Source organism: Ovis aries, chromosome 2, assembly GCF_016772045.2.
Source record: "Ovis aries strain OAR_USU_Benz2616 breed Rambouillet chromosome 2, ARS-UI_Ramb_v3.0, whole genome shotgun sequence".
Lineage (NCBI taxonomy): Eukaryota > Metazoa > Chordata > Mammalia > Artiodactyla > Bovidae > Ovis > Ovis aries.
This window is the reverse complement of record NC_056055.1, coordinates 27,914,755-27,938,067: the sequence shown is the minus strand read 5'-3', so window position 1 is coordinate 27,938,067 and position 23,313 is coordinate 27,914,755. Positions and strand designations below refer to the sequence as shown.

General features: G+C 53.7%; 1 protein-coding gene across 2 annotated transcripts in view; it reads left to right on the top strand.

Moving 5' to 3' along the window:
* The window catches only part of PHF2 (PHD finger protein 2), an 88,343-nt gene that overhangs the window by 56,691 nt on the left and 8,339 nt on the right, over positions 1-23,313 (top strand). Inside the window, exons 4-17 of one of the 2 annotated variants that reach the window (XM_015093025.4) lie at positions 4,870-5,030; positions 7,670-7,811; positions 8,612-8,798; positions 9,878-10,040; positions 11,006-11,093; positions 11,567-11,673; positions 13,245-13,336; positions 14,621-14,710; positions 15,318-15,677; positions 16,865-16,984; positions 17,426-17,544; positions 19,339-19,517; positions 19,664-19,734; positions 20,584-20,744. In XM_015093025.4, coding sequence (XP_014948511.3) covers positions 4,870-5,030; positions 7,670-7,811; positions 8,612-8,798; positions 9,878-10,040; positions 11,006-11,093; positions 11,567-11,673; positions 13,245-13,336; positions 14,621-14,710; positions 15,318-15,677; positions 16,865-16,984; positions 17,426-17,544; positions 19,339-19,517; positions 19,664-19,734; positions 20,584-20,744 — 2,040 coding nt within the window. Of the gene's footprint in view, positions 1-4,869; positions 5,031-7,669; positions 7,812-8,611; positions 8,799-9,877; positions 10,041-11,005; positions 11,094-11,566; positions 11,674-13,244; positions 13,337-14,620; positions 14,711-15,317; positions 15,678-16,864; positions 16,985-17,425; positions 17,545-19,338; positions 19,518-19,663; positions 19,735-20,580; positions 20,745-23,313 lie in introns of both variants that reach the window. The other variant, XM_027964191.3, reaches the window with a different exon arrangement.

The window sequence follows — 23,313 nt, the reverse complement described above, 5'->3', positions numbered from 1 at the left end:
CATGTCCGACTCTCTGCGACCCCATGAATCGCAGCACACCAGGCCTCCCTGTCCATCACCAACTCCCGGAGTTCACTCAGACTCATGTCCATTGAGTCAGTGATGCCATCCAGTCATCTCATCCTCTGTCGTCCCCTTTTCCTCCTGCCCCCAATCCCTCCCAGCATCAGAGTCTTTTCCAATGAGTCAACTCTTCACATGAGGTGGCCAAAGTACTGGAGTTTCAGCTTTAGCATCATTCCTTCCAAAGAAATCGCAGGGCTGATCTCCTTCAGAATGGACTGGTTGGATCTCCTTGCAGTCCGAGGGACTCTTAAGAGTCTTCTCCAACACCACAATTCAAAAGCATCAATTCTTCTTCGCTCAGCCTTCTTCACAGTCCAACTCTCACATCCATACATGACCACAGGAAACACCATAGCCTTGACTAGACGGACCTTAGTCGGCAAAGTAATGTCTCTGCTTTTAAATATGCTATCTAGGTTGGTCATAACTTTTCTTCCAAGGAGTAAGCGTAGATTTGCCTATTATGAACACTTCATCTAAAAGAAATTATATAATATGTTGCCCTTGTGACTGGCTTATTTTACTTAGCATAATGTCCTCAAGGTTCATCCAGGGTGTAGCAAGTGTCAGTGCTTCATTGCTTTCTTATGGCTGAGTAATATTCCTTTTGGATAGACTGCATTTTGTTTATTCATTCATCAGCTGATAGAAATTTGAGTCATTTCTGATTTTTGACTACTGTGAAGAATTCTACCATAAATGTTCTTGTAAAATACTTTGTTTGAACATATATTTTCATTTTCTTTAGGGGTAACAATATATTTGTTTGAAGAATTGCCAGACTGTTTTCTTTTTTTTAATTAATTAATTTTTTAAACTGAAGGATAATTATTTTTCAGAACTGTGTTGGTTCCTGCCAAACATCAACATGAATTAGCCATAGATATGCTTATGTTCCCTCCCTCTTGAACCTCCCTCCTACCTTCCTCCCTATCCCACCCCTCTAGGGGTATAAGCCCTGGTTTGAGTTCCCTCAGCCCTACAGCAAATTCCCATACCACTTTCCATTCCCACCAGCAGTGTCTGAGGGTTTTAGTTCTCTGTGTCCTCACTAGAATTTGCTATCATCTGACTTTTTGAGTTGCTTCCTTTGCGGCTCAGCTGGTAAAGAATCTCCCTGCACTGTGGGGGACCTGGGTTCAATCTCCGGATTGGGAAGATCCCCTGGAGAAGGGAAAGGCTCCCCATTCCAGTATTCTGGCCTGGAGGATTCCATGGACTGTATTGTCCATGGGGTTGCAAAGAGTTGGACACAACTGAGTGACTTTCACTTTCATAGTGATTCTATCTATCTGTCCTTGCAGGTGTGAAGTGGTCTCTCACTGTGGTTTAATTTGAATTCCCCTGATGACTAGTGATGTTGAGAACATGAACCTTTTCATGTTCTTGTTGGCTATTTATCATTTGCCCATTGAAAGTTGTTTTTGTCTTTTTGAGTTGTAAGAGTTCTTTGTGTATTTTAGATACAAACTCCTTATCGGATATATGATGTACAAATCCTTTCTCCAATTTTGTGGGTTGTCTTTTCACTTTTTTGGTGTCTTTTGAAGGACAGAAGTTTTAAATTTTCACTAAGTCCAAGTTATTTTTTCTGTTGCTGCTTGTGTTTTTAGACAAAAACAAAAAGAAACTATTGCCAAATTTAAGGTCATAAAGATTTATGCCTATGTTTTCTTCTAAAAGTTTTGTAGTTTTAGCTCTTATATTTAGGAATTTAACTCATTTTGAGTTAATTTTTATGTATGGTATGAGGTAAGGGTCCAACTTCATGCTTTTGCATGTGCGTATCCAGTTCTCCTAGTTATTAAAATGATTATTCATTTGCCATTGAATTATCATGGCACCCTTGATGAAAAGCAGTTAACCATAGATGTTTAGGTTTTTTCTGGACACTCAATTCTGTTCCACTGATCCATATGTCTCATATTATGCCAATACCACACAGTCTTGATTACTGTAGCTTTGTGATGAATCTTGAAATTGGAAAGTACCCTCCAACTTGTTCTTCATAAAAAATGTTTTGGTCATCTGTGTGCCTTGTATTTCCTTCAGTATTTCAAGTTCCTCATGTCGATTTCTACAGAGTAGTCAGGTGGATTAAGATAGGGATTGTGTGGAATCTGGAGATCAGTTTTCCATTATTTCTTGAATCCCATTCCTTCCTTCAAGATTTGGTTTCCTCCTTGTTGAGTTATATCCTTTAGTAGTTCTTTCAAGAAAGCTCTATAAAAATATTTTCTGTGTCTGAAAATATTTTTATTTCATCTTTATTTTTACATGATTCTAATTTTCTAAAATGGATCTAAAATTCTGGTTATCAGTTATTTTCCTTTAACTCTGGAGATATTATAATATTGTGTTTCTTTCGACATTTCTTGTTACTGATATCAGCCTAGTTGCTGGAGTTTTTGTTTTGTTTCATTTTCATTTTTGGTGAATAACCTGTTTTTCTGTCTGGAAACTTTTGAGATTTTTTTTCCCCAATATATCATAAGTATACTGTGATGCTTCTAATGTGCATTTGCTTTTTTTTTATCCTTCTCAGGACTCAGTAAGCACTTTTAATTAGAGGTGTCATATTTTATCTAAGTTCTGAAACATGTTCTGTTTTCTGTTAATTAAATTGTACATTATTACCTTTTGAATTCTTTTTTTTAAAAATCAAATTCAATGTTGTTTAGCCAGCTACCATTTAATGTATCTGCTGAGTTGTAAAAATTTCAATCATCATGTTTTTCTTTTCTATAATTCCTATTCCTTTTCATTGTTGCCTGTTCTTTCCCCTCCTTCTCTGTTCTTTGCTTTATCTTCTCTTTATCCCTTTGAATGGGTTTAATGTATTTGTCTTAAAATCCCCTTTATGATTATCCTATTATCCTCAGTTCTTGGGCTGTACTTCTCTGGGCAGATGAGGCTGCTGGCCCTTCCTCCTGGGGGTTTACCTCCTTGTGTGATGCACAATCTTCAGAGGGAAAGATTCCCATGCCAGCCAGTCTGCGGGGCTCTGAGGTGTCCCCACACGATGGTTTCATATTTGCCTCTTGCTGGGCCCTCATGGGTTTGTAGTTCCAGACCCAATCCTTTGGGTATTGTGTGAATCCAGAACTCTCACTAGTGACTGGAAAAGAGCCTGGGATTCCAGCTTGTCAAGGGCAGCCTTCTACCTCCCGCTGCCTTGTGGCTTCCACGGCTGACTGATGTCCCAGTGCTCCCAGAGCTTCTCACAGCAGTTGCCCAGCACACTCCTCCTTCTTTCTCACCCTCCGCTCACTCCTTCTGGTTTATCCCTAACACTCTGCCCAAACCCTAGAATCACTCTTCAGTCCTCACTTAACTGGCCCTTGTTAACACATGGCAGTGGTGTGGGCCCCGCTCCTGGAGTCATGTCCTCCGTGGAGGCTGTGACACCGTGCTGTGCTGCCTGTCCTTTGTGCCTGGTCTCCCCTGCTCACGGCTCTTCCTGAGGGCTTCTGGGAACTCCGCTCGCTCCCCACTGTCTGTTTCTCTGGCCTCATAGATTGTCCCTTGGCCAGCGGTTCCTCAGCTTCTTTCTCCAGCCACTAGTGCTTCTGAGCTCCTGACCTGTCTGGACGTGCACCTGCATCCGCTGGCCAGTCCCAACAAGTGTGTCCCTCCTCAGTTCTAGGTCTGCTCCAACCCCACTCCTGCCCCAGTCCCTTGATCACAGTGACCAGTCCCTCGGCTGCTCACCTTCGCCCGCACATCATCTGATTCTTGAGTCCGCCACCTCCCGTTCACTGTCACCTTCTGGTCCAGGCACGGCATGCTGAGCCTCCTCCTCCGTGGCCACCTGCCCCACCCTGGTCCTGCTGCTGCCACTGTACGTCTGCAGAGCTGCCAGATGAGCCTCTGACTGTCGCTGCCCTGCTCAAGCTGTCCAGTAGCTCCCCGGTGCTCTTGGCATGAGGTGGCCTGGCCCACCACTGACTTGGGTGCTTCCCTCTGCCCCCTTGCCCCAACCACCCAGGTTCTCATTCCTCACACTTGTCGCATTTTCCTCTCCCCAAGGCGTTTGCTAGTACATACTTTCTACTCGGAGCCCTGTGCCTCTCACTCCCATTCCCCCAGGCTTTAGCAGGCCCAGTCTGATCCTGCTTCCTGCTCTCTCCTCTGTAGCACTGCTCTCAGCTGTGGGTTAATGGCATTGCATGCTCATCTGATGAAAACCCCTCTCCAGCATCAGCACACAGGGGTCTTTGCAGCTGGGCAGGTCCCTGGCGCCCAGGGTGGCATCCAGCACACAGGAGACAGGAGAGCTGCTGACCACAGCAACCCAGCCAGCCCTGGGTCCTGTGCTTAGCTTGTCCAGGGGGTAGGTTCTCTGTGAAAACCAGTTTATCTCCATTAGCTGTGCCCTTAGGATCTAACCCCTGTGCAGCGGTCTGACCTCTGAGCACTCAAGAAGAGTACTGTTGAATGAGGGGTGAGTGGAGAGCAGGGAGGTCGAGGAGGGATCTTGCTCACACCTCTTGAGCCTCACTCTGTCATAGTAAGAAGGACAGGTGTGGTGTGTGCCTGTTCTCCACTCGCCACGGCCCTGGACTCCTGGACCTCGAGGGTCTTGTGATGAGTGTGTGTGTGGGATTCTGCCATGTCTACGCTGTAGCTGCCCTGTGACCACTGAGTGAGGCGCTGCAGCAGGTCCTCCTTCTGGGGCGTGGGGGCGGGGGTGGTATGGCTAGAGCTCAGGCTCCATGTCTCCAGCCCTGAGGCCCTGTCCAGGCCTGTCATGGAGGCTGGGATCTGGGCTTGACGTGACCTCCAACTTGTACTTCCCTGCAGTGCAGAAGATGTGGTAGCCCGCGTGTCTGGCAGCCAACTCACGCTGGGCTACATGGAAGAGCATGGCTTCACTGAGCCCATCCTTGTCCCCAAGAAAGATGGGCTGGGCCTGGCGGTCCCAGCCCCTACCTTCTACGTCAGTGACGTCGAGAACTATGTGGGTAAGTGTCCTCTCCTGCAAGTGAGTTACGGCTTCCCTGAGCCAGGAGTCCCTGTATACACTGTGAGCTGGTATGACTCTGGGCCCCTTCCCTGCTCATTACGGTGCTCTTCTTAGAACGAGGCCCCATGCCTCAGCAAATGATGTGTGACCCAGGCCTCCTCCCTTCTCAGTTACTGTGCCCAGAATGGAGGCTGCACGGCGTCCCCTGGCTTCTGCCAGCTTTAGGTTTCGTTATTGTTGGGCGCTAATGATAGGCGTGCCTGGGAAGGCCTTGACTGTGTGGTCCTCTGCCCCTGAGTGTTGTGCCATGTCCTCCCCAGCTGACCTCCCTTGTTTGCCCCAGACATGCCTTCCCATGGCCCAGGGCTTCCAGTCCTTCTGGACCCCTTTGGGTTCTTGCTGGTACTTTCGGTGCCCTATCTTGTGTTCCCCACAGCTTTCAGTGCTGTGGACACACTTGATCAGGATACCTCTGGGTGGAGCAGGTGCTTGTACATGCCAGCATCATCTGGCACAGAGAGGCCAGCACGTACTTGCAGTGACCTTGCTGGTGGCCACACTGCCCTGGCTCTGAGGCTCTCATGGTTGCCAGGGCTTGGGGTGGTCACAGGGATGCCTGGGTGACCAGTGCGGAAAGGGGAGAGGAAAGACCCTGGAAAGGCAAATGCCCTGGCCTGCTCTGGCCACATACCAGACGGGAGGGTACAGGTACTTGAGGCCCTCAGACAAGTGGTTCAGTCTATGAGCTCTTGACCCTCTGCATCCCTAATGCTGTGAGTTGGGGGTAGGGAGCAGATGGGTATGAGAATTCAGGGAGAGCATCTGTACAAGCCACTCAGGAAGTCAGTGGCATTCTGGAGAATGGGGCTGGGATGGGGAACACCCCTTCTCTGGAGCCCACCAGGGGAGGGCCCAAGGATGACCAGCTTGTGGAGGAGAGGAAGAAAGGACTCACATTTTCATTCTGGCAGGGACCGCCATCCAGGGCAGTTTCTGCCATGTCGAAGTACCTATAATAACAGGTAATATTTAGTGAGTGCCTACCAGATGTCAGGCATTTTTGTAAGCTATTTTTACATAGGAGCTAGTGTTGTCCTGCTCACAACTCTGTCCCCAGGCCCCAGGCTCAGCCAGCTGCAAAGGGCAGGGCCAGCCCTGCCTCGGATACTGCCTCCCCTGCTGCCCGATCAGCTGTGCCTGTAGGAGTGGGAAGAGGCTTACTGAATAAGGGAGGAGATGGTCCAGAGGTCTAAAGGTCTTTCTTTCACTTTTGGGTTTTGTTTTTTAATGCAACTTTTCATACACACACAGAATAAGAGAAGTAAGCAGTGAACCCCTGTGTATCCAGTTCTGGTCAGAGAACCCACCAGCTTTGAGGTGTTTATTCATCTCCCCAACTCTGTCCTCCCCCAATTATTTGAAAGCAAATTCCTGATACATAACATGATTTCACCCATGAAGATTCCAGTACACAGCACTAACAGTTTTCAAACATATCTAATCACAGTTCCATCATTTCCCTTTATTACACTAATAATAATTCCTCAAAATCACCTAAGGCTCACCTACATTCTCCCCAAATGCCTCAAAAACACCTTTTTTTTTTTTTGTATTTGGATGTTTGAATCTGAATCCACACAAGACCCTCACACTGCATTTTGGGTCTTATATCCCTTTAGTCTCTTCTGTATCAGCCCCCATTCTTTCCCCATTCCCTTGGTTTGTTGGAGAAATGAGGTTGTTACTCCTGGAGAGTCTTTCATATTTGTGACTTGGGAAAACCTTATATTGGGGATTTGGTTAACAGCATCCCTGTGGTGTCATTTAACGTGTTCTTCTGCCCCAAGTAGTTCCTGTAACAGGTGGTTAGAGGTTGCTTAGATTTGAGATCATGTTGTCGGCAGGACTCCTTAGGGTAGGGGTGCTGCCACCCACTTCTTTTCAGTGGTCAAGGCAGTGCAGCCTCAACTGTCCACAGAAAGCTCTTCAGCCTTATAGCTCATTGTCTGAGCAGTGGTGAGGACTTTTGCAAAGGAGGAATTGCCTACTTCTGTCCTTTTCTGTTCTTCTATTGTGAGTCTTCTGTAAATAACTTTTCCTCATTACTTGGTTATCCAGAATGCTATGTCTGTCATTAAAAAATTTTTACCTTGAACTTTCCCCATCAGCTATAGAAAATGTAGGATAAATGTTTTTCTTTTTATTTGTCAACCTTCAGAATGTGGAGTTGGTGTCCTAGAAATGCAATTTTTTTGATTAAAAAAAATTTTAAGTATAAATATGTCCCATGCATTATTTTGGACATATCTACACTAAAAACACCTCCATTGTCTAGCTGAAGTTTAAGTTCATGTGGTGTCCTGTATTTTTATTTGCTTATCTGGCCACCTTAGCTGAGGCTCCTGATTGTGCCACCCCACTGCACCAGGGGATCTTCATGGTCACCCAAGGGAAGGAGTAGGCAGGGCAGGTGGGAGGAGGGTCAGATCTTAGAGCTTAGAGCCTCAGCTTTCCGCCCTTCCCTCAGTTGTCTTCAGAGGGTGAATGACCATTCTCTCTGCACATCCTGGCCCCTGACCTCATGGGAGGCCGCATCACCATCCTGGGTGCACTCACCCTCCCCTGCTGCCTCCCCAGGCCCAGAGCGAAGTGTGGATGTGACAGACGTCACCAAGCAGAAGGACTGTAAGATGAAGCTGAAGGAGTTTGTGGACTATTACTACAGCACCAACCGCAAGCGGGTCCTTAACCTCACCAACCTTGAGTTCTCTGACACCAGGTGAGTGGGGCCAGGGCAGAGGGATAGAAACACTGGTTTGGAACGTGCTGAAGATTTAAAGAGGAGGGCCTGTGACTGAGGCTGTTGAGGTCAGAGTGGCCTAGTTTATGATTTGTGACTGTCTTGTCTGAGCAGGCATGACCCTGAAGGCAGAGATGTGCCCAAGGCAGCAGAACACTGAAGCCCTGTTCTCGGCTTGGCTGAAGTGTCACCGCACAGGTGCTGCTGAGCTGGACGCTTTCGATGCAGTATTGTGCGTTCTGTCCAGGACAGTGACATTTACTAGAATCACAGGCTGTCTTTGCCTTTTCTCATCTTCGCTGGGGATGAGTTATCTGGTCTGACATGGCCCAGCATGGCGAGAAGCTGCTGCACCCTGTTGTCCGTTCCGGAGAGCAGTGGCTTTTCCTTTGCCTGGGCTGTTCATGAGCAATGGCTTTTATTCTCAAGGCCCCATTGTGCCCAGTGACACTACCATGAGCCCACCTGAAAAGTCTCTTTCCAGTTCTCCAAGAAGGAAGTTGTTTCTGGGGTAGCTAGTTCTTTGGCCTTCTCTTCGGGTGGAGAGCCCAGTGTTAGAAGCCTGCCGTAGCTACACCTAGCAGCTGGGCTCCTTCTGCCCACTCCGTGAACCTCGGTTTGCTACCCGGTAGAATGGGAGCAATGCCATGTAGCCTGAGGTGGAGAAATAGGTGTGGGACTCCTATCGCAGAGCACCTTGCCCTCCCTCCCCAGGGTGCGTAACACATGTGCTGACGGTTCCTGTCACTGTTGACCACCCTTCTTGTCCCTGACCCCAGAATGTCCAGCTTCGTGGAGCCTCCTGACATTGTGAAGAAATTGTCCTGGGTAGAAAACTACTGGCCCGACGACGCCCTGCTGGCCAAGCCCAAGGTGGCCAAGTACTGCCTGATCTGTGTGAAGGACAGCTACACCGACTTTCACATCGACTCCGGGGGCGCCTCTGCCTGGTACCATGTGCTCAAGGTGAGCGTGGGCCTCTGTTCCCCACGGGGCCCTGTCTGAGCTTGAGGGCAAGACCTGCTCTGGACCAGAGCAGGCAGGACCGTCTGTAGTCCCCACAGGCCCCAAGAGTGGTCAGCATCAGTTGGGAGGAGGGACAATATGTTTCTTCACAGGAAGGACACAGATGTTGGGCCCTTGGGGAGCAACTCAGGACCAGAGCAGCACACGTGTGGTGCTTTTTCTAAAGATTGAGGCTCATGAAGCAATCGGAGGAGGCCCACTGTAGTGGTGACCAAGTGCTTGTGTCTGGGGAAGGGAGAACAGTGCTGGGGAGGCTTCCTGAAAGAGGGAGTATCCCCTGCTTGGAGAATGAGGGGTTGGCCGGGGGCCAGGGAGCAAGGCTGTGGTGGCATCTGAGCAGCAGAGAGAGCTAGGGGACTTCTGGCTGGGAATAGATAGGGAAGCTAGTGGAAAAGGGAGGTGTGAAAACACACACAAAAGGAGACCCTAAGCACGGGGCTCACCACCCCGACCAGGGTCTCCCAGACCTGCTGGAGCCTGGGCTAGGATAGGCGGCTCAGCTTCTGGTCTCAGCCCTTTGTGGGCCTGAGCAAGTCCTGCTACCCACTCCTGCCACCCTTTGTGCATCTCCTGCCCTCAGCCTGTCTGCCCCAGGAGTGAGGACCTGTCTATCTCCCTAGACCAAGCGTAGAGCTGGGCTGTAGCTGGCAGGAGGTACCATCCTTTCATCTCCAGTGGGACCCAGGCTACTCTCAAGAGAAGAGCTTTCTTATAACTCATCAGACTGCAGGTCACAACTTTGTTCCCCTTGGCACGTACAGCATCCATAGTGCTGCAAAGATAGGGAGTGTGGAGTGGCAGGGGTTGCCCTGAACATGCTGGAGGCACCTATGCCCAGGATCTTCCTGACATGCACACTTCTGGATTGCAAAGCACACGTGGCCCCAGTGTTTCGGGGAGGAATGGTGGGCCTGGGAGGATGGTGTTGAAGCTGGGACCCATCCAGGGACATGGTGGGCATTACCCACCCCCAGCATCACAGCATATGACGGTTTCTGCTGATGGCCTTTTGTTGGCAGGGGGAGAAGATCTTCTATCTCATCAAGCCAGCTTCAGCCAACATCTCCCTGTACGAGCGCTGGCAGTCAGCCTCAAACCACAGCGAGATGTTTTTTGCCGATCAGGTGGACAAATGCTACAAGTGCACCCTCAAACAGGGCCAGACCCTCTTCATTCCCTCGGGTGAGTGCCCTGCCCGTGTTATGTGCCCCACCTCTGACGTTTGGGAGGTCACGCCCTGGCTGTGCGCTGCCTTGCCCTGGGGTCAGTCCTGCTCTGTGGTCACTTCTGGGGCCACATCGGGGCCATGAGGGCCTGCAGCCTCCAGCCTGGCTCTGCTCCTGGAGGCCAGGCCTGTGGGATTGCGTGGGGCCCTGAGAGCCCAGCCCAGAGATCCCAGTCACACTGTCAGAGGTGGTGTTTGCTGATCTGGACATTTCAAACAAAGGGGAAAGCAGGATATGAGCAGATAATGCCCTTTACAGATGTCACTTTGCTTCACTGTAAATACTTCACCTTTTTAAGGTGAAGGTATCTGTAAGGTTTCTTTTTAAAAATAACATAATTACAATACTATCATCACACTTTAAAAATGAACAGTTAACCATGCCAGTATGACCCAACGGCCAATCAGCGTTCAGATTTTCTAGTTGTCATATATGGAGGCCCTCACATTTCCACTGACTTAGGTGCCTCCGAGTCCTTCCTGATCTAGCCCCTACTCCTGTTTCCTACAACTACAGCTATTTCCCAGAGTCTGTGGGGACAAACCCAGCTCTCCTGGGAGTTGTGGCAGCTCTGCCTGTCCGTCCGTCCTTCATGTGGAGATCAGGAATGCCAGGCAGCCCACCCCTGGGTTGGGTCTGAGAGTCTCCTGGGCTGCTGGGCCTGAGTTTCCCTGTCTATACCGCATAGGACTGGATAGAACAGACTGGGCCAGGTCGAGCACAGGCCGTCCTTCTGGCAGGGTGCACCCACTCATTACATAGAAGCCAGGGCCGGAGCACCTTCCGGGGCCCCGGATGGATGGGGGCCCAGAGGAAGGGCTGGCAGGAGCCTGAGCCCATGCAGGCTGGAGTCAGGCCAGGTGTGCCAAGAGCCTGGCGTGAGTGCACTGTGAAGAGGTGGCCTCATCCCTGTCCCCGCAGGCTGGATTTACGCCACTCTGACGCCCGTGGACTGCCTGGCCTTCGCGGGACATTTCCTCCACAGCCTGAGTGTGGAGATGCAGATGAGGTAGGGCCACACCTGACTCCCAGGCTCTGCCACGGTATGATGGTGCCTCCCCTGAGTCCTGGCCGGGCCCAGCCTGTGGGTGACCCTCGGCATGGCTGTTTGCCTAGCCAGGCGTCCGCGTGGTGGGGAGGAAGGAGGAGATGAGCTGTGATCCTACCAAGGCCCCTAAGTTGCCTGGTTGCTGGACAGCCTCAGGCCTGTAATAGACTTGGGGGGAACTTAAAGGCTGAGCCGCCTTCTCCTTGAGCACTGACCCAGAGCTCTAGAAGCCATGGCCCATGGGGCTCACCTTCATGCCCAGTGGTCATCCTGAGGTGGTCCCCTGGGTCACCTTGCTGTTAGGCCCAGCAGGGAGGCCTGAGGGTAGCAGGCATGGCCGCAGGGTAGCCTCTAGCTATGGCGTGGGTTCACCTTCTTTAGCTTTACCTGCTCAGGGCTTCATACACTGAATAGTTCTTTGCTGTGGCTTCCAGAGCATACGAAGTGGAAAGAAGGTTGAAACTGGGCAGCCTGACTCAGTTTCCCAACTTCGAAACTGCCTGCTGGTACATGGGGAAGCACCTGCTGGAGGCGTTCAAAAGTACGTTATCTCCTGGTCAGCGTCTTTGCCTGTGGCTGTGGACAGTTAGTTTGCAGGCGGAGCTTAGGGATGCCGGGGAGTGGTCACAGTTCTGCCATCATGCAGCGGGGCAGCTGGGCCCTAGGGCACAGGCCAAGCGCTGCCCTCGTGGGGCCTGAGCAGAACGTCCCCTCAGCTCCCAGGCCTTGCTTCCCCTGTCTGTGTGCAATGGGGCTGGAGTGAGCCTGTAGGCTCAGCTGGTGTTGCAGAAGGAGCTCTGACCATGTTTCCAGAGCTGGTGTGTGTTCTGCTTGGTCCCCGTGGCCTTGTGTGGTTATTGACGGGGCTCAGCTGGGACATCGAGAGGCCTGGAGTCTGCCTGGCCAAGGGACCCCAGTAGCATCCCTGCTGTACCTGGGGGAGTGTGGGTGCCAGAGTCCCCTGGGGAAGGCCGTGGGGAGGGATGGGCTTTGCTGGGTCCCTGCCCTCCATGAACATGGCCCTCCATCCTACGTCCTGCCAGCCCTGCCTTTGGGATCAGCTCCAGGTGGCCAGCTCCTGCTCAGGTCTCCAGACTTTCTGCAGCCATGTTAGAGATACAGGAGGAGCATTTGCTTTCATGGAGAGCTTCCTTTTTCAGTAGCACCTGCCTTCCAGGAAGCTGCTCTTTTGTGTTCTGATAAGAGTCTCAAGTAGAGACCTCCTTATCAGGACTCCTTTGTACTTTGACTCTAATTTGAGATCAGAAAGCTGAAAATGGTTCTTAACCTGGGCTGGCTAGGTTTCAGTGAAATTCATCCATCATTTTCTAAACTTCAGCCCTGTACTCCAGGCAGGAGTGCCCTGCTCTGGGGTTTCTTGCTGGGGAGATGGAATGGGGGTCGTATTGGCAGAATCGCACCCTGGGGACCTGGGGACAGCTTGACCAGGGTGACTGCTGACTAGCTGGGTCTTGCTGGGCTGCCCTTGCCTCTCTGCCTTGGGCCTTCCTCTGTGGTGGGGCTGACGGCTCAGCAGCCTCCGAGCTGAGAGGGCCCAGGGATTTGCCACAGGCCAGACATGATCATCTGGTGGTGTCAGAGCTCAGGGCTGCTCTGCCTCCATGGTGAACTCTCTGCCTGAAGGGGGAACATTCTGGCCCTTCTGTTTGGCGGCAGCTGTGGCTCCCAAGGATGTGATTGAGGTGGTGCTTACCTTGGGCCACCCCAGTGGGAAGTGGGCCCACTGCCTCAGCTATGTAGGGGGCTGTGAGAGGGTGGGAATCAGAAAGCATCAGGGATGCTTGGTTTGGGGCATGACTGTGGTCCCTCACTGTTGCAGGCTGGGGCCCAGTGGAGGGGGGAGCCAGCCCACCTGCCTGAGGGGCCTGGTGGGTGGACAATGGGAAGGCCAGTCCTGCCCCTTGCAGAGCATCTTAGATGGGCATCCCCTGGGTTCCAAGAGGAACCGTTGGCAGTTGGGCAGGTGGTGGTGGGCACATGCCTCTGAAAGGTCTGGCCCTGAATATCCCCCACCACCAGGGCTTTGAGTCACCTGCAGGTGGCAGGGGAGAGTGGGTACCCTCCTGAGCAAACCCGTCCGTCTTCCCCCAGGTTCTCACAAATCTGGGAAGCAGCTGCCCCCTCATTTAGTCCAAGGAGCTAAAATTCTCAATGGTGCTTTCAGATCATGGACGAGAAAGCAGGTAGGGAAGTGTGCTAGGCGTGACGCAGGGCAGAAGGGAGGGTGGCAGGTGGGGCGTCTTCCCTCGGGCTTGTCCTTCCTTCGCTGGGAAATAACATGTGAGAAGCAGGTGGGGGCCACCTGGCCAGTCACATATCTGTTGGTGGGGGCAGATGTGGGAGAGGGCCCACCATCTAAGGACCTGGCCTGAGGGGTAGGGCTGGGTGGCAGCAAGATTCATTGAGAGGAAGTGAGGTGGTAGAGATAGCACTGTGTGGACCCTGAAGGCCAGGGAGCAGGGAAGACTCAAGTCAGTGACTGGCTGGAGATTCACGTTCTGAATAGGAGAGTGGAGATGTCCTCGTTGTCCCACTGACTGGTGCAGGCATCACCTCGAGCTGGCTTTGCTCTGTGACTAGGGCAGTCCCTTTGCCCTACGACCCTCCATCCCCCCCGACCACAGGAGCACTGCTCTGTGCCCCTGCTGACTCCCTTGAAGCAGCATTTCTGGGTCCCCTCGCTTTGAAAGCATCAGCACCCTCACTAACATCCATGCAGCAGCTACTTCTCCTCAGGGAGGCTCCAGAAAAGCAACTTCGAACTTCCCTTGGCGTCCTGCCTGGATTGTTGGTACAGAGGGAGCGGAGAGGCCTGGTCAGCCTCAGGGCTCCCTGTCTACTGCCTTGGGAGCCCCTGCCAGTCAGGGGTGCCAGCATAGTCTGAGCAGATCCCACCAGGCCCCCAGAAAGTCTTGAGGAAGTGGGGAGTCCAAGAGGGGAGCACTGTGCATCTCTCATGGGTGAGCTGGGTGGGGTGGGACAGTAGGCACCCTCCTAGGGCCCTCCTTCGGTTCTCAGAGCCTGGAATGGGGCAGGCTGTGCCCCCCAACTCACACCAGTTGTCTGGCCAGGTGAAGTGGCCTCATGCCCAGGAAGAAGGGATGGCCTACATTCACAGCTGGTAGTGGCACCGGGCACCCCCTCCCCTCTGGGACTTACTGTCCATCTGTAAGAGGGGGATCACAGCAGAGCCTCCTCATCGGCACAGTGTCTGGCTAGAGTGGGCTAACTCCCTTAGGGCCCCCAGCAGCCAGTCCACGCCTGTGGCAGTGCCTTCCCTTCTGCCTGTCTGGGTGGCAGTGGGGCTGGAGGTCCTGGCTGGGTAGATGGGGGACAGCCTGGAGGGACAGAGGGCATGAGTCAGGAACCACAGAAGCTGAGCCTGCTTGGGACCCCTGTGAGTGGAGGGGGAGTGGGCATCTGTGCCCAGACTTCGCAGCTGACCCTGTGCATGGGCTGTCCTGCAGGCTTTGGCAGAACATGAGGACGAGCTCCCAGAGCACTTCAAACCCTCGCAGCTCATCAAAGACCTCGCCAAAGAGATCCGGCTCAGTGAGGTAGGGCTCACCGTGGTGGCCTGCTGACCCTGCTTGAGGGATGTCTCTGCCTGTCTTCCCTGGTTATCCTGTGAGGGTCAGCCACATGGGAGGCAGCCCCTCCCCCAGCCCTCTGGGGCAGGGTCACCTGCACAATGACGCTGGATCCTAGGCCCTGGTGGCAGACTCACAGTCTCCTGGTGGGATCTTCGGGAATGAGAGAGTGTGGGCATGCTGTGCAGCCCCCTGTGGGGTGGGGAACGACTGCAGCAGGGACTATTTCAGCCCCTTGAGACCCAGCTTTTGCGAGCCTGTCCAGCCCCCAGCCTCCCCGTGCCTTAGGGAGGGACAGCAGTCTCCACCAAGGAGGTAGAGGGGTCAAGTGGCTGCTGATGTGGATGGTGTGAGACAGGTGTGAAACCGTCACACGGATGGTATAGATGGTGTGACTGTGTTCATAGATGGTGTAGATGGGTGTGAGCCTGTTATACAGATGGTGTAGGAGACATGGGAGCGTGTCGCCAGTGATGCAGACAGGTGCTCCTTTTCTGCCCGTTTCCCATGGCCTGGGGCTGTGAGACCCTCCTAGCAGGGCACTCTTGGTCACCTCTTCCTGTCCTTTTCTCAGAATGCCTCCAAGGCCTCCCGACCTGAAGTGACTGCGGCTGTCTCCTCAGACGAGGTCTGTTTTGGGGACCGGGAGAAGGAGGAGCCCCCATCCCCCATTGAGGCCAGCCCTCCGCGGTCCTTCCTGGAGAAAGTGTCCAAAAAAAAGACTCCCAAAACCGTGAAGATGCCCAAGCCGTCCAAAGTTCCTAAGCCCCCCAAGCCCCCCAAGCCTCCCAAATCACTGAAGCTCAAGGATGGGAGCAAGAAGAAAGGGAAGAAGTGCAGGGGCTCAGCGTCACCCACCATCCCCAACCTGGACCTGTTGGAGGCCCACACCAAGGAGGCGCTGACCAAGATCGAGCCTCCTAAGAAGGGCAAGGTGGGTGGTCTTGACCTCCCTACCTATAGTCAGTGGGCCTGCAGACACCTCCGGGGAGCAGGCCTGTGGACTGGTGCTGGACCTGCTGTGTCCTTGTGGTGGAGACCCAGGGCAGCTGGGCTCTGCCCCAGCAAGCTTGGTATAGTGGGCAACTGGGGAGAGACCCTCATGATAAAGGCAGCGGAGTTTGTCCTGGGTCATGTGGTACCATCAAGGGTCACCTGGGGGGACAAGCCCGCTGAGTCTTCCCTGGGGCCCAGACATTGGCTGAAACCTAAAGGTGGGTGAGGCACCCAGTGGAGGGCAGTGGGGAGGCAGGAATGGAGGTGGTGATGGGGCCAGGCTTCCTTGGGGTCCTGAGCCCCTGTGGCAGTAAGAGAAGCAGGCCTGGCCCTGAAGACCCATCAGTATGGACGGGTATGGACTTTGGGAACTGTGGGTCTCTGAAAGCAGGCCATACTGAATGGTTTCCTGCTAGTGGGACACCATTACCCAATGTTTCAGGGCTTAAGTGGGGCACATGGTTTTTCCTTTTCTCAATGCAAGAGGGTAGATGAATGTATGAATTAATAGATGGATGGGTGGATGGAAAGAAGAGAGGGAGGAAGGAAGGGTAGGAGGAGGAAGAGTGGTTGAATGAATGGGTGGGTGAATGATTTACGAGTGGGCGAGTGGATGGGTGAATGGTTGGTGAGTGAATGGGTGGATGGGTGGGTGGATGGGTGGATGGTGTGGGTGGGTGGGTGGGAGGGTGGATAGGTGGATAGTGGATGGTGGGTGGTAGATAGGTGGATGGTGGATAATTGGATGGGTGGGTGGGTGGGTGGGTGGGTAGGTGGATAGTGGATGGTGGGTGGTGGATAGGTGGATGGTGGGTGGTGGATAGGTGTGTGGTGGATAATTGGATGGGTGGGTGGATGGATGGTGTGGATGGATGGGTGGGTGGGTAGATAGGTGGATAGTGGATGGTGGGTGAGTGCATAGGTGGATAGTGGATAATTGGATGGGTGGGCTGATGGACAGATGGCTGGTTGGATACGTGGTTGGGTATATTGATGGATGGATGAACTGATGTATGTAGGCCAGCAAGAGGTGGGGACTCTGTGCTGTAGGGACTTTGTATTGTAGCCTGATGGACCCTGCTGCCCTCCCATGACTGCTACTAGATCATGGCTAGTATTTTCTAGGCCACAAAGAATGTCCTGAGTGTGCCCAACAAGGAGGTGATCAGCACGCAGAATGATGTGGAGCGGTTGGAAATCCGAGAGCAAACTAAGAGCAAGTCAGAGGCCAAATGGAAGTATAAGGTGAGGTGTGTGTGTGTGCAGGTGTGCTGGTGAGTGAGTGTACCCTCAGGGAGGGCTATGTTAGTGAAAGAAGGTGGTGTGTGAGGCAGGTGTGGGCTTGGTGGTGTGTAGGGTATATCAGGGTGTGTGCTGTGAAGGTCTTTGAGGGTCTGGGCTTACACGTGGCCTCCTGGAGCCACCTTCTGAGGATTGGTGTGGGCACATCTTAGCCTAAGGGGATGGACGCTGTTGCCCTTAGTGGCCTGCCCTGGTCTGAGCTGGCAATCCCTGGAGCTGGTCAGCATCTGAGGGCAGTTCCTGTGGACCTGGGGCTGCGGTGGGCATGGGTCCTCGGGTAACATATCAGAGGGAGGAGGCTGGCCTATCCTGCTGCCTCTGCCCACTGGCATGGGGTTCAGGTATGGTATGGGGTTCAGGGACAGTCCTGGGTTTGCTTTTCAGAACAGCAAACCCGACTCCCTGCTGAAGATGGAGGAAGAGCAGAAGTTGGAGAAGTCTCCTCTGTCAGGGAACAAGGACACCAAGTTCTCCTTCTCCTTCTCCAACAAGAAACTGCTTGGGTACGTGAGTGCTTGTGCCAGGAGGGGTTGGTTGTACATGCGCCACATGTCACACACGCATACCCTGAGCATCCCCTCTCCACATCACACACACACACGCCCTGCTTGTGCACACCTCATACACACACACACGCTCGCCTGGAGGTCTCTGAAGATGAGCCTCTGTCCTGAGCTAGAGGACAGGCACACCCCTCATGAGGGCCTCACCAGGCTGACCCCTTTCCTGCTTCCTAAACCAAAGAGCTCAGGTAGGTAGGCAGGGAGCCGTGGTGTGTGCGGCAAGGAGGGGAGGGTATGATTGGGCAGATATTATCCAAGTGCTGTCCTGGGCTGTCACAGAGGACATCGTAGGGGTCAGGATCTTGGCCTAGGAGTCCAGAGGCCAGTGGGGAGAGGCTGGTATGAGCCCAGTACTCTCAAATCCATCTGAAGTTATGGCTGTGATTGGGATCATGGAAGGAGGATTTGTGGGGCCTGGGGTTCTATGGAGTCCATGGGTGCCCAAGGGAATTGGTGGGAGGGCTTCCTAGAGGAGATGGCCCTAAGCTGAGAGGTGGGGCACTCAGCCTGGGTGGGTCTGTGTGTGTGAGCTGGTGTGTCTAGGTCCCAGACTGTATAAGGGATCTCGGTCGGCTGACCAGTGTGGTGGGCTAGCCAGATGGGAGGTGGGTGGGCCAGGAACCCTCTGCTCACCGAGAAGCCCCTCGCTGGTCTTGGTCTGACAGTTGTATACTAACTCCAGAGTGCAGCGTGGGCGCCTAACGAACAGGAGGTAGACACATCCCAGTGGGAACAGGGCCACTTTACGCCCGTGGATCTGAGTTTTCTCATCTGCAAAATGGGAGAAGGCTGTTTTCAGGTGGTGAGGGACAGAGCTATCAGTGTCTGGTGCGCTTGCAGAGCCCGGCACAGGTGTGCCTATTTTTCCTAAGAGCTCATGGCAGTGTGCCAAGGCCTCTTGGCAAGCAGATGGGTTGGATCTGTTGCCATGACTTCATGGCCCTGGGCATGTCCTTGATTTTTCTGAAGCTCAGCTGGTGGGTCCCGGGGAGCTTTTGACGGCATTAACTGTATGACCGACTGACTGTGCTAGAGTTTAGAAATGGAAGGGAGACAAGGAGACTGGATGCTATAACCATGTGTGTACATGGGGGTGTGTGTGTGCCCGTGTGTGTGTGTTGCGTGGTGTAACTCCTGCCCGCACCCAGCAGGGCTCACTGCCTTGGTGTCTCCACTGTTGGGAATCGGAGCTGCGTCCATGGGGAACTGCAGACGCCTGTGCCCTGCCGGCTGTTCCCCCCTGCTGAGTGTGCACTTGCGCCCTCAGCTGACCCCAGGGGCAGCAGCTAGAGCATCGGACTCTCCTCCTTTGCAGTAGCCCTGTGGCCCCAGGAGGGAGATTTGTCATGTTGTTCCTACACCTCAGCCCTGAAATTATTTTTCCATAATAACTGTGTGAATAAAAAACCCAGGCCAGTTGGCACTGGCTGTGTCTGACTCTGAGCTTGTGTCAAGCCCCAGAGCAGCCTGACAGAAGTCCAGCGCTCGTCCAGCGGCTAGGACTGCGGAGCAGTTAGGGGCACAAGCTCACACAGCCTGAGAAAGGGCCGGGCATGTACCCCGTGGGTTGTATGCTATCCTTGCTGGGGTCATGGCATTGGAGAGGAGGCTGTGGGGTTGGGAGGGGTCCAGCCCTTACTGTTGGTCTTCCAAGGCCTGTTGAGGGGTGGAGTGCTGGGGGCACTGGCCAGGCTGTGCAGATGCCCACTGACTGGCCCTTTTCTGCCACCCCAGCTCCAAGGCCCTCAAGCCACAGCCCGGCCCAGGGGTGTTCGGGCCCTTGCAGAACTTCAAGGAGGACAAGCCCCAGCCGGTGCGGGATGAGTATGAATATGTGTCGGATGATGGGGAGCTCAAGATTGACGAATTCCCTATTAGGAGGAAGAAAAATGCTCCGAAGAGGGACTTGTCCTGTGAGTTGAGGGGACATGGGGAGGGGCCAGGCCCAGCCCCGTAGGGACCGTCCTGGGCATGTGGAGTGGGCATTGGATGTGGCTGGACTAAGGTCCCCCTCTGCCCCTCCAAAGTTGCCATTGACTCCCATCTGCTCTGCTTTCAGTCTTACTGGACAAGAAGGAGCCGCTGCCCATGCCCATTACGAAGCCAAAGCTGGACTCGGCGCTCTACAAGGTAAGCGATGGCCTTCTGGGACACTGGTCACAGGGGTGAGTGAGACAGCCATCCCTGTGTCTGGCTGTTCTTGAGGCAGTGGCCCGCCTACCCCTTGGGGGGACATCTCTGACTGAGCTTTCTGGGTGGAGGGCAGAGGGGGATGTTTTCCTGGGGAAGCTGGCTGGGCTCCAGATGTGGGACTGTGAGCCCTGGGGCCCTGCACAAAGGGGCAAAAGCAAAGTTGGGACTTGCGGAAGGTCTACAGGTGTCTGAGTGGTGGGGCCTCTGGAGCTGCGCTCCTTAGTCAGCTCCGTGAGTTTCCTTGATGTTTGAGTATGGTGGTGCAGAGGGTAGCAGGCCGAGCTGCTGGGGGTTGAGTCTTGCACTGAGGTATGGGGGTTAAGTTAGATAATCTCCAAGGCCGTGCATGTCCAGCCCAGGATGTGGCGGCCATCTCCCAGGAAGCCAAGTTCCAGGAAGACGGGGGATACCCTACCTGCAGAGCCCAGGGTGTCCCTGCGGAGCCACCTGCCAGGGGCTGTTTACTGGTGTCCTTCAGGCGCAGGTTCACCCACCTGATCCCTCTCCAGCCATGGCAACTCCTCTTGTATCTGTGCTCAATACTGGGGCTCTCACATAAGGTTCTGTAAACCAGGGCTCATCTGGGAAAGTGGTGCAGTTGGGGCTCCAGGCTCCCAGCACAAAGCTCGGGCGCCCGTGCTCTGCAGAGTGTGTCTGGTCAGTCGGCCTCCTGGTGCTCAGCACAAGGACAAGCTCTTTAAAAACCTCTTTTTCTCACTGGAGTGAAACAGTGCCCGTCCCTACCCCCCAGCCTTTTTCTGACTGGCTGCTCTGTCCCTCCAGCAGAGTGATGACTCCTCTGATGAGGGCTCGCTGCACATAGACACGGACACCAAGCCCGCCCGCAATGCCAAAGTGAAGAAGGACAGCGGGGGTTCAGCCGCGGGCATCCTGGACCTGCTTCAGGCCAGCGAGGAGGTTGGCGCACTCGAGTACAACCCCAACAGGTAGGCCCAGTGCCCTCAGGGACCTGGGGGGAGTGGGTGCTTCCACAGAGTTGGGCCAAAAAGGACTCCATCAGCCCATGTCCTGGAGGCTGGACAGTCAGAGTGGGACCCCTGCCTGGCAGAGGTGGTGCCAGGTGGCCAGGGAGGTGAGTTGGGGCTGGCTATGTAGGTCCTTCGTGTTGCAGAGCTCCTGTGTGAGGAGTCTGTGGGGCCGCCATATCTGTGTGCCTGTGGAGACACAGGGCCAGGCTGGGTACCTGGAGGGTATCAGGGTTTTTCCAGACTGGGACGTCCAGCTGTCTCTGCCTCGTCATTTCCCAAATGCCATAAAAATGACCTAAGAAAATTCCACAGTGTGTGCCTGGTGTCAGGGTAAAGAGCATTCATGGGCCTCTCTGGGACCCCAAGCTGGCTTCCCTGCAGAGCCATCATCTGCAGCCAGGGAGATGATGGCTTCAGAGCTTGGGACGTGAGAGCCCACTCCCTGAGAAGGGGCTGGATTGGTCAGGGTCCCAGACTCCCACCCCACCTGGGAGTGTGTGGGAGCTAAGCCAGGCTACCCTTGAGACCTGTTTGAGTCCACATGTGCGGCCTCAGGAGCCCACTCACTGCTGGTGTACATGCTGCCCTTTCCTGGAGGCCCTGAGCTTCCAGGCGATCAGGCAGGCCAGGACATGTGTCTACTCAGCTCAGGTGGTCCTCCCTGCCTAGGCCTGCCCAGTTTCAATCCTTTGATTTGAGAGAAATGGATTAATTCTCTTGGGGTTTTGCATTGGATGGGAGGCCATGGAGCTTGTTTTTCTCATGATTGTTGTTTTTTAGTTGCTCAATCATATCTGACTCTTTGTGACCCCATGGACTGTAGCCCACCAGGCTCCTCTGTCCCTGGGATTTCCCAGGCAAGAATACTGGAGTGGTTTGCCATTTCCTTCTCCAGGGGATCTTTCCAATCCAGGGATTGAACCCGAGTCTCCTGCCTTGTAGGTGGATTCTTTACCACTTGGCCACCAGGGAAGCCCCTTTTTCAGGATGGTCCCAGTTAAATTCCCTTTTGGTCCCAATTGGCTCTTGCTTTTAAGCATCATGGAACATTTTTTTTTTTCCACATGGAATTTCTACAAGTACCACAGACAGACAACCAAGGGATGGGGGCCTGTGTCCCCTGCAGCCTCCCCATTCTGGAGGTGTCTGCTACCATGACAAGGGCTGGCTCCCCTCCTAGTTCTTGAGTCATCAGGAGATTCCTGCTGCATCGATGGGGAAACTGAGGCTGAGAGAGCTTAGGTGACTTGCCCAAGGCCACACAGCTAGGAGGCAGCAGAGGCAGGACTGGAATCTCCATTTGCTAATGATGGAGCCCAAGCGTGGGGGTCCTGGAAGGCTGACCATACTAGACTGTATCTTCCAGCCGGGGGGGGGGGGGGGGGGGGGGGGGGGAGGGGTGACTTGGTCTGAGGGCGGCAGGCCTTACGTGGTCTGCTCAGGGTTTGTTTGGTCCTCCGGATTTGCCTTTCAGCCCGTGCTACCAGGATTGAGGTCTGAGGGCTACCTGAGCCGGTGGAGGCACATGTCAGCCCCATCTCAGACAGTGGGGCCACAGCAGGAGGATTAGGGCTTGATTGAAAAGTGTTCTTTCTAAATCAAATGGTTGTATTTTCTTTCACACATTACCATTTTTTGTGTAGTGTTATGCTCACAGATAGCCATAGGTGCCTTCTCTCATGGGAGTGGAGTATGGTTGGAGGCTTCTACAGAGCTGTGGGGGGTACAGATTTCCTGATCAGCATGAAGTAGTTTCTGTAGATAAAACAGACCCAAGCCCCTCAACTGCAGAGATGCCCCGGTGGTGTCAGGAGGGACCCTGGCCTGAGACCCCTTTGCTGGGTGGAGAAGCCTGGCTCTGAGCCCCTTTCTGCTGGAGGGGCTGGGGCCCAGGCTGGCCCCGCACCTCTTCAGAGGTGCCTCTCTTCTGGGAATGCTCTGGCTAGCTGGCACCTCAGTGACTGAATGACGCTCACCTGGGTCCCCTTTGAGCTCCATGGAGAGCTCCCCCCAAAACCGGAGGACAGATGAGGCTGGTGCCAGAACTCTGCCCAGAGCTGGGACACAGGGCCTTCAGCTTGGGCTCTTGACTGAGCCTGGGCATGGGCTGTTGGGAGAGGGTGGCCAGTCTGTGGACGCACTGTGGACTGATCTGTAGGTACACGCGTGTGTGCTTACACACGCCTGCACACTTGCACGTGTGCCTGCCGGGGCTGGCCTCCTTGGCTGCCGCAGGCAGTTCCTTTCCCAAGTCCCCATTTGGAGTGTAGGTCAGTGTTTGATGGTCCATTTGCTCTGTTTTAAGTATTTGCTTTTTTGGAAAAGAACAGCTGAAGAAAATGGAGGAAAATATGTTAATTTCTTGTGGATGGTTTGCTTAGTGTTTACCGCCGGGGGGAAAGGAGAGGATTTTGGTATGATAATTGGAGGATTAAGGTATTATTTTCCATGCACACTGGTTAGACTTTGCTCCTTGATTCGCCAGCCCACGTGGCCAGTCTGCAGCCCTGGGCTCCGAGGCCCCTCC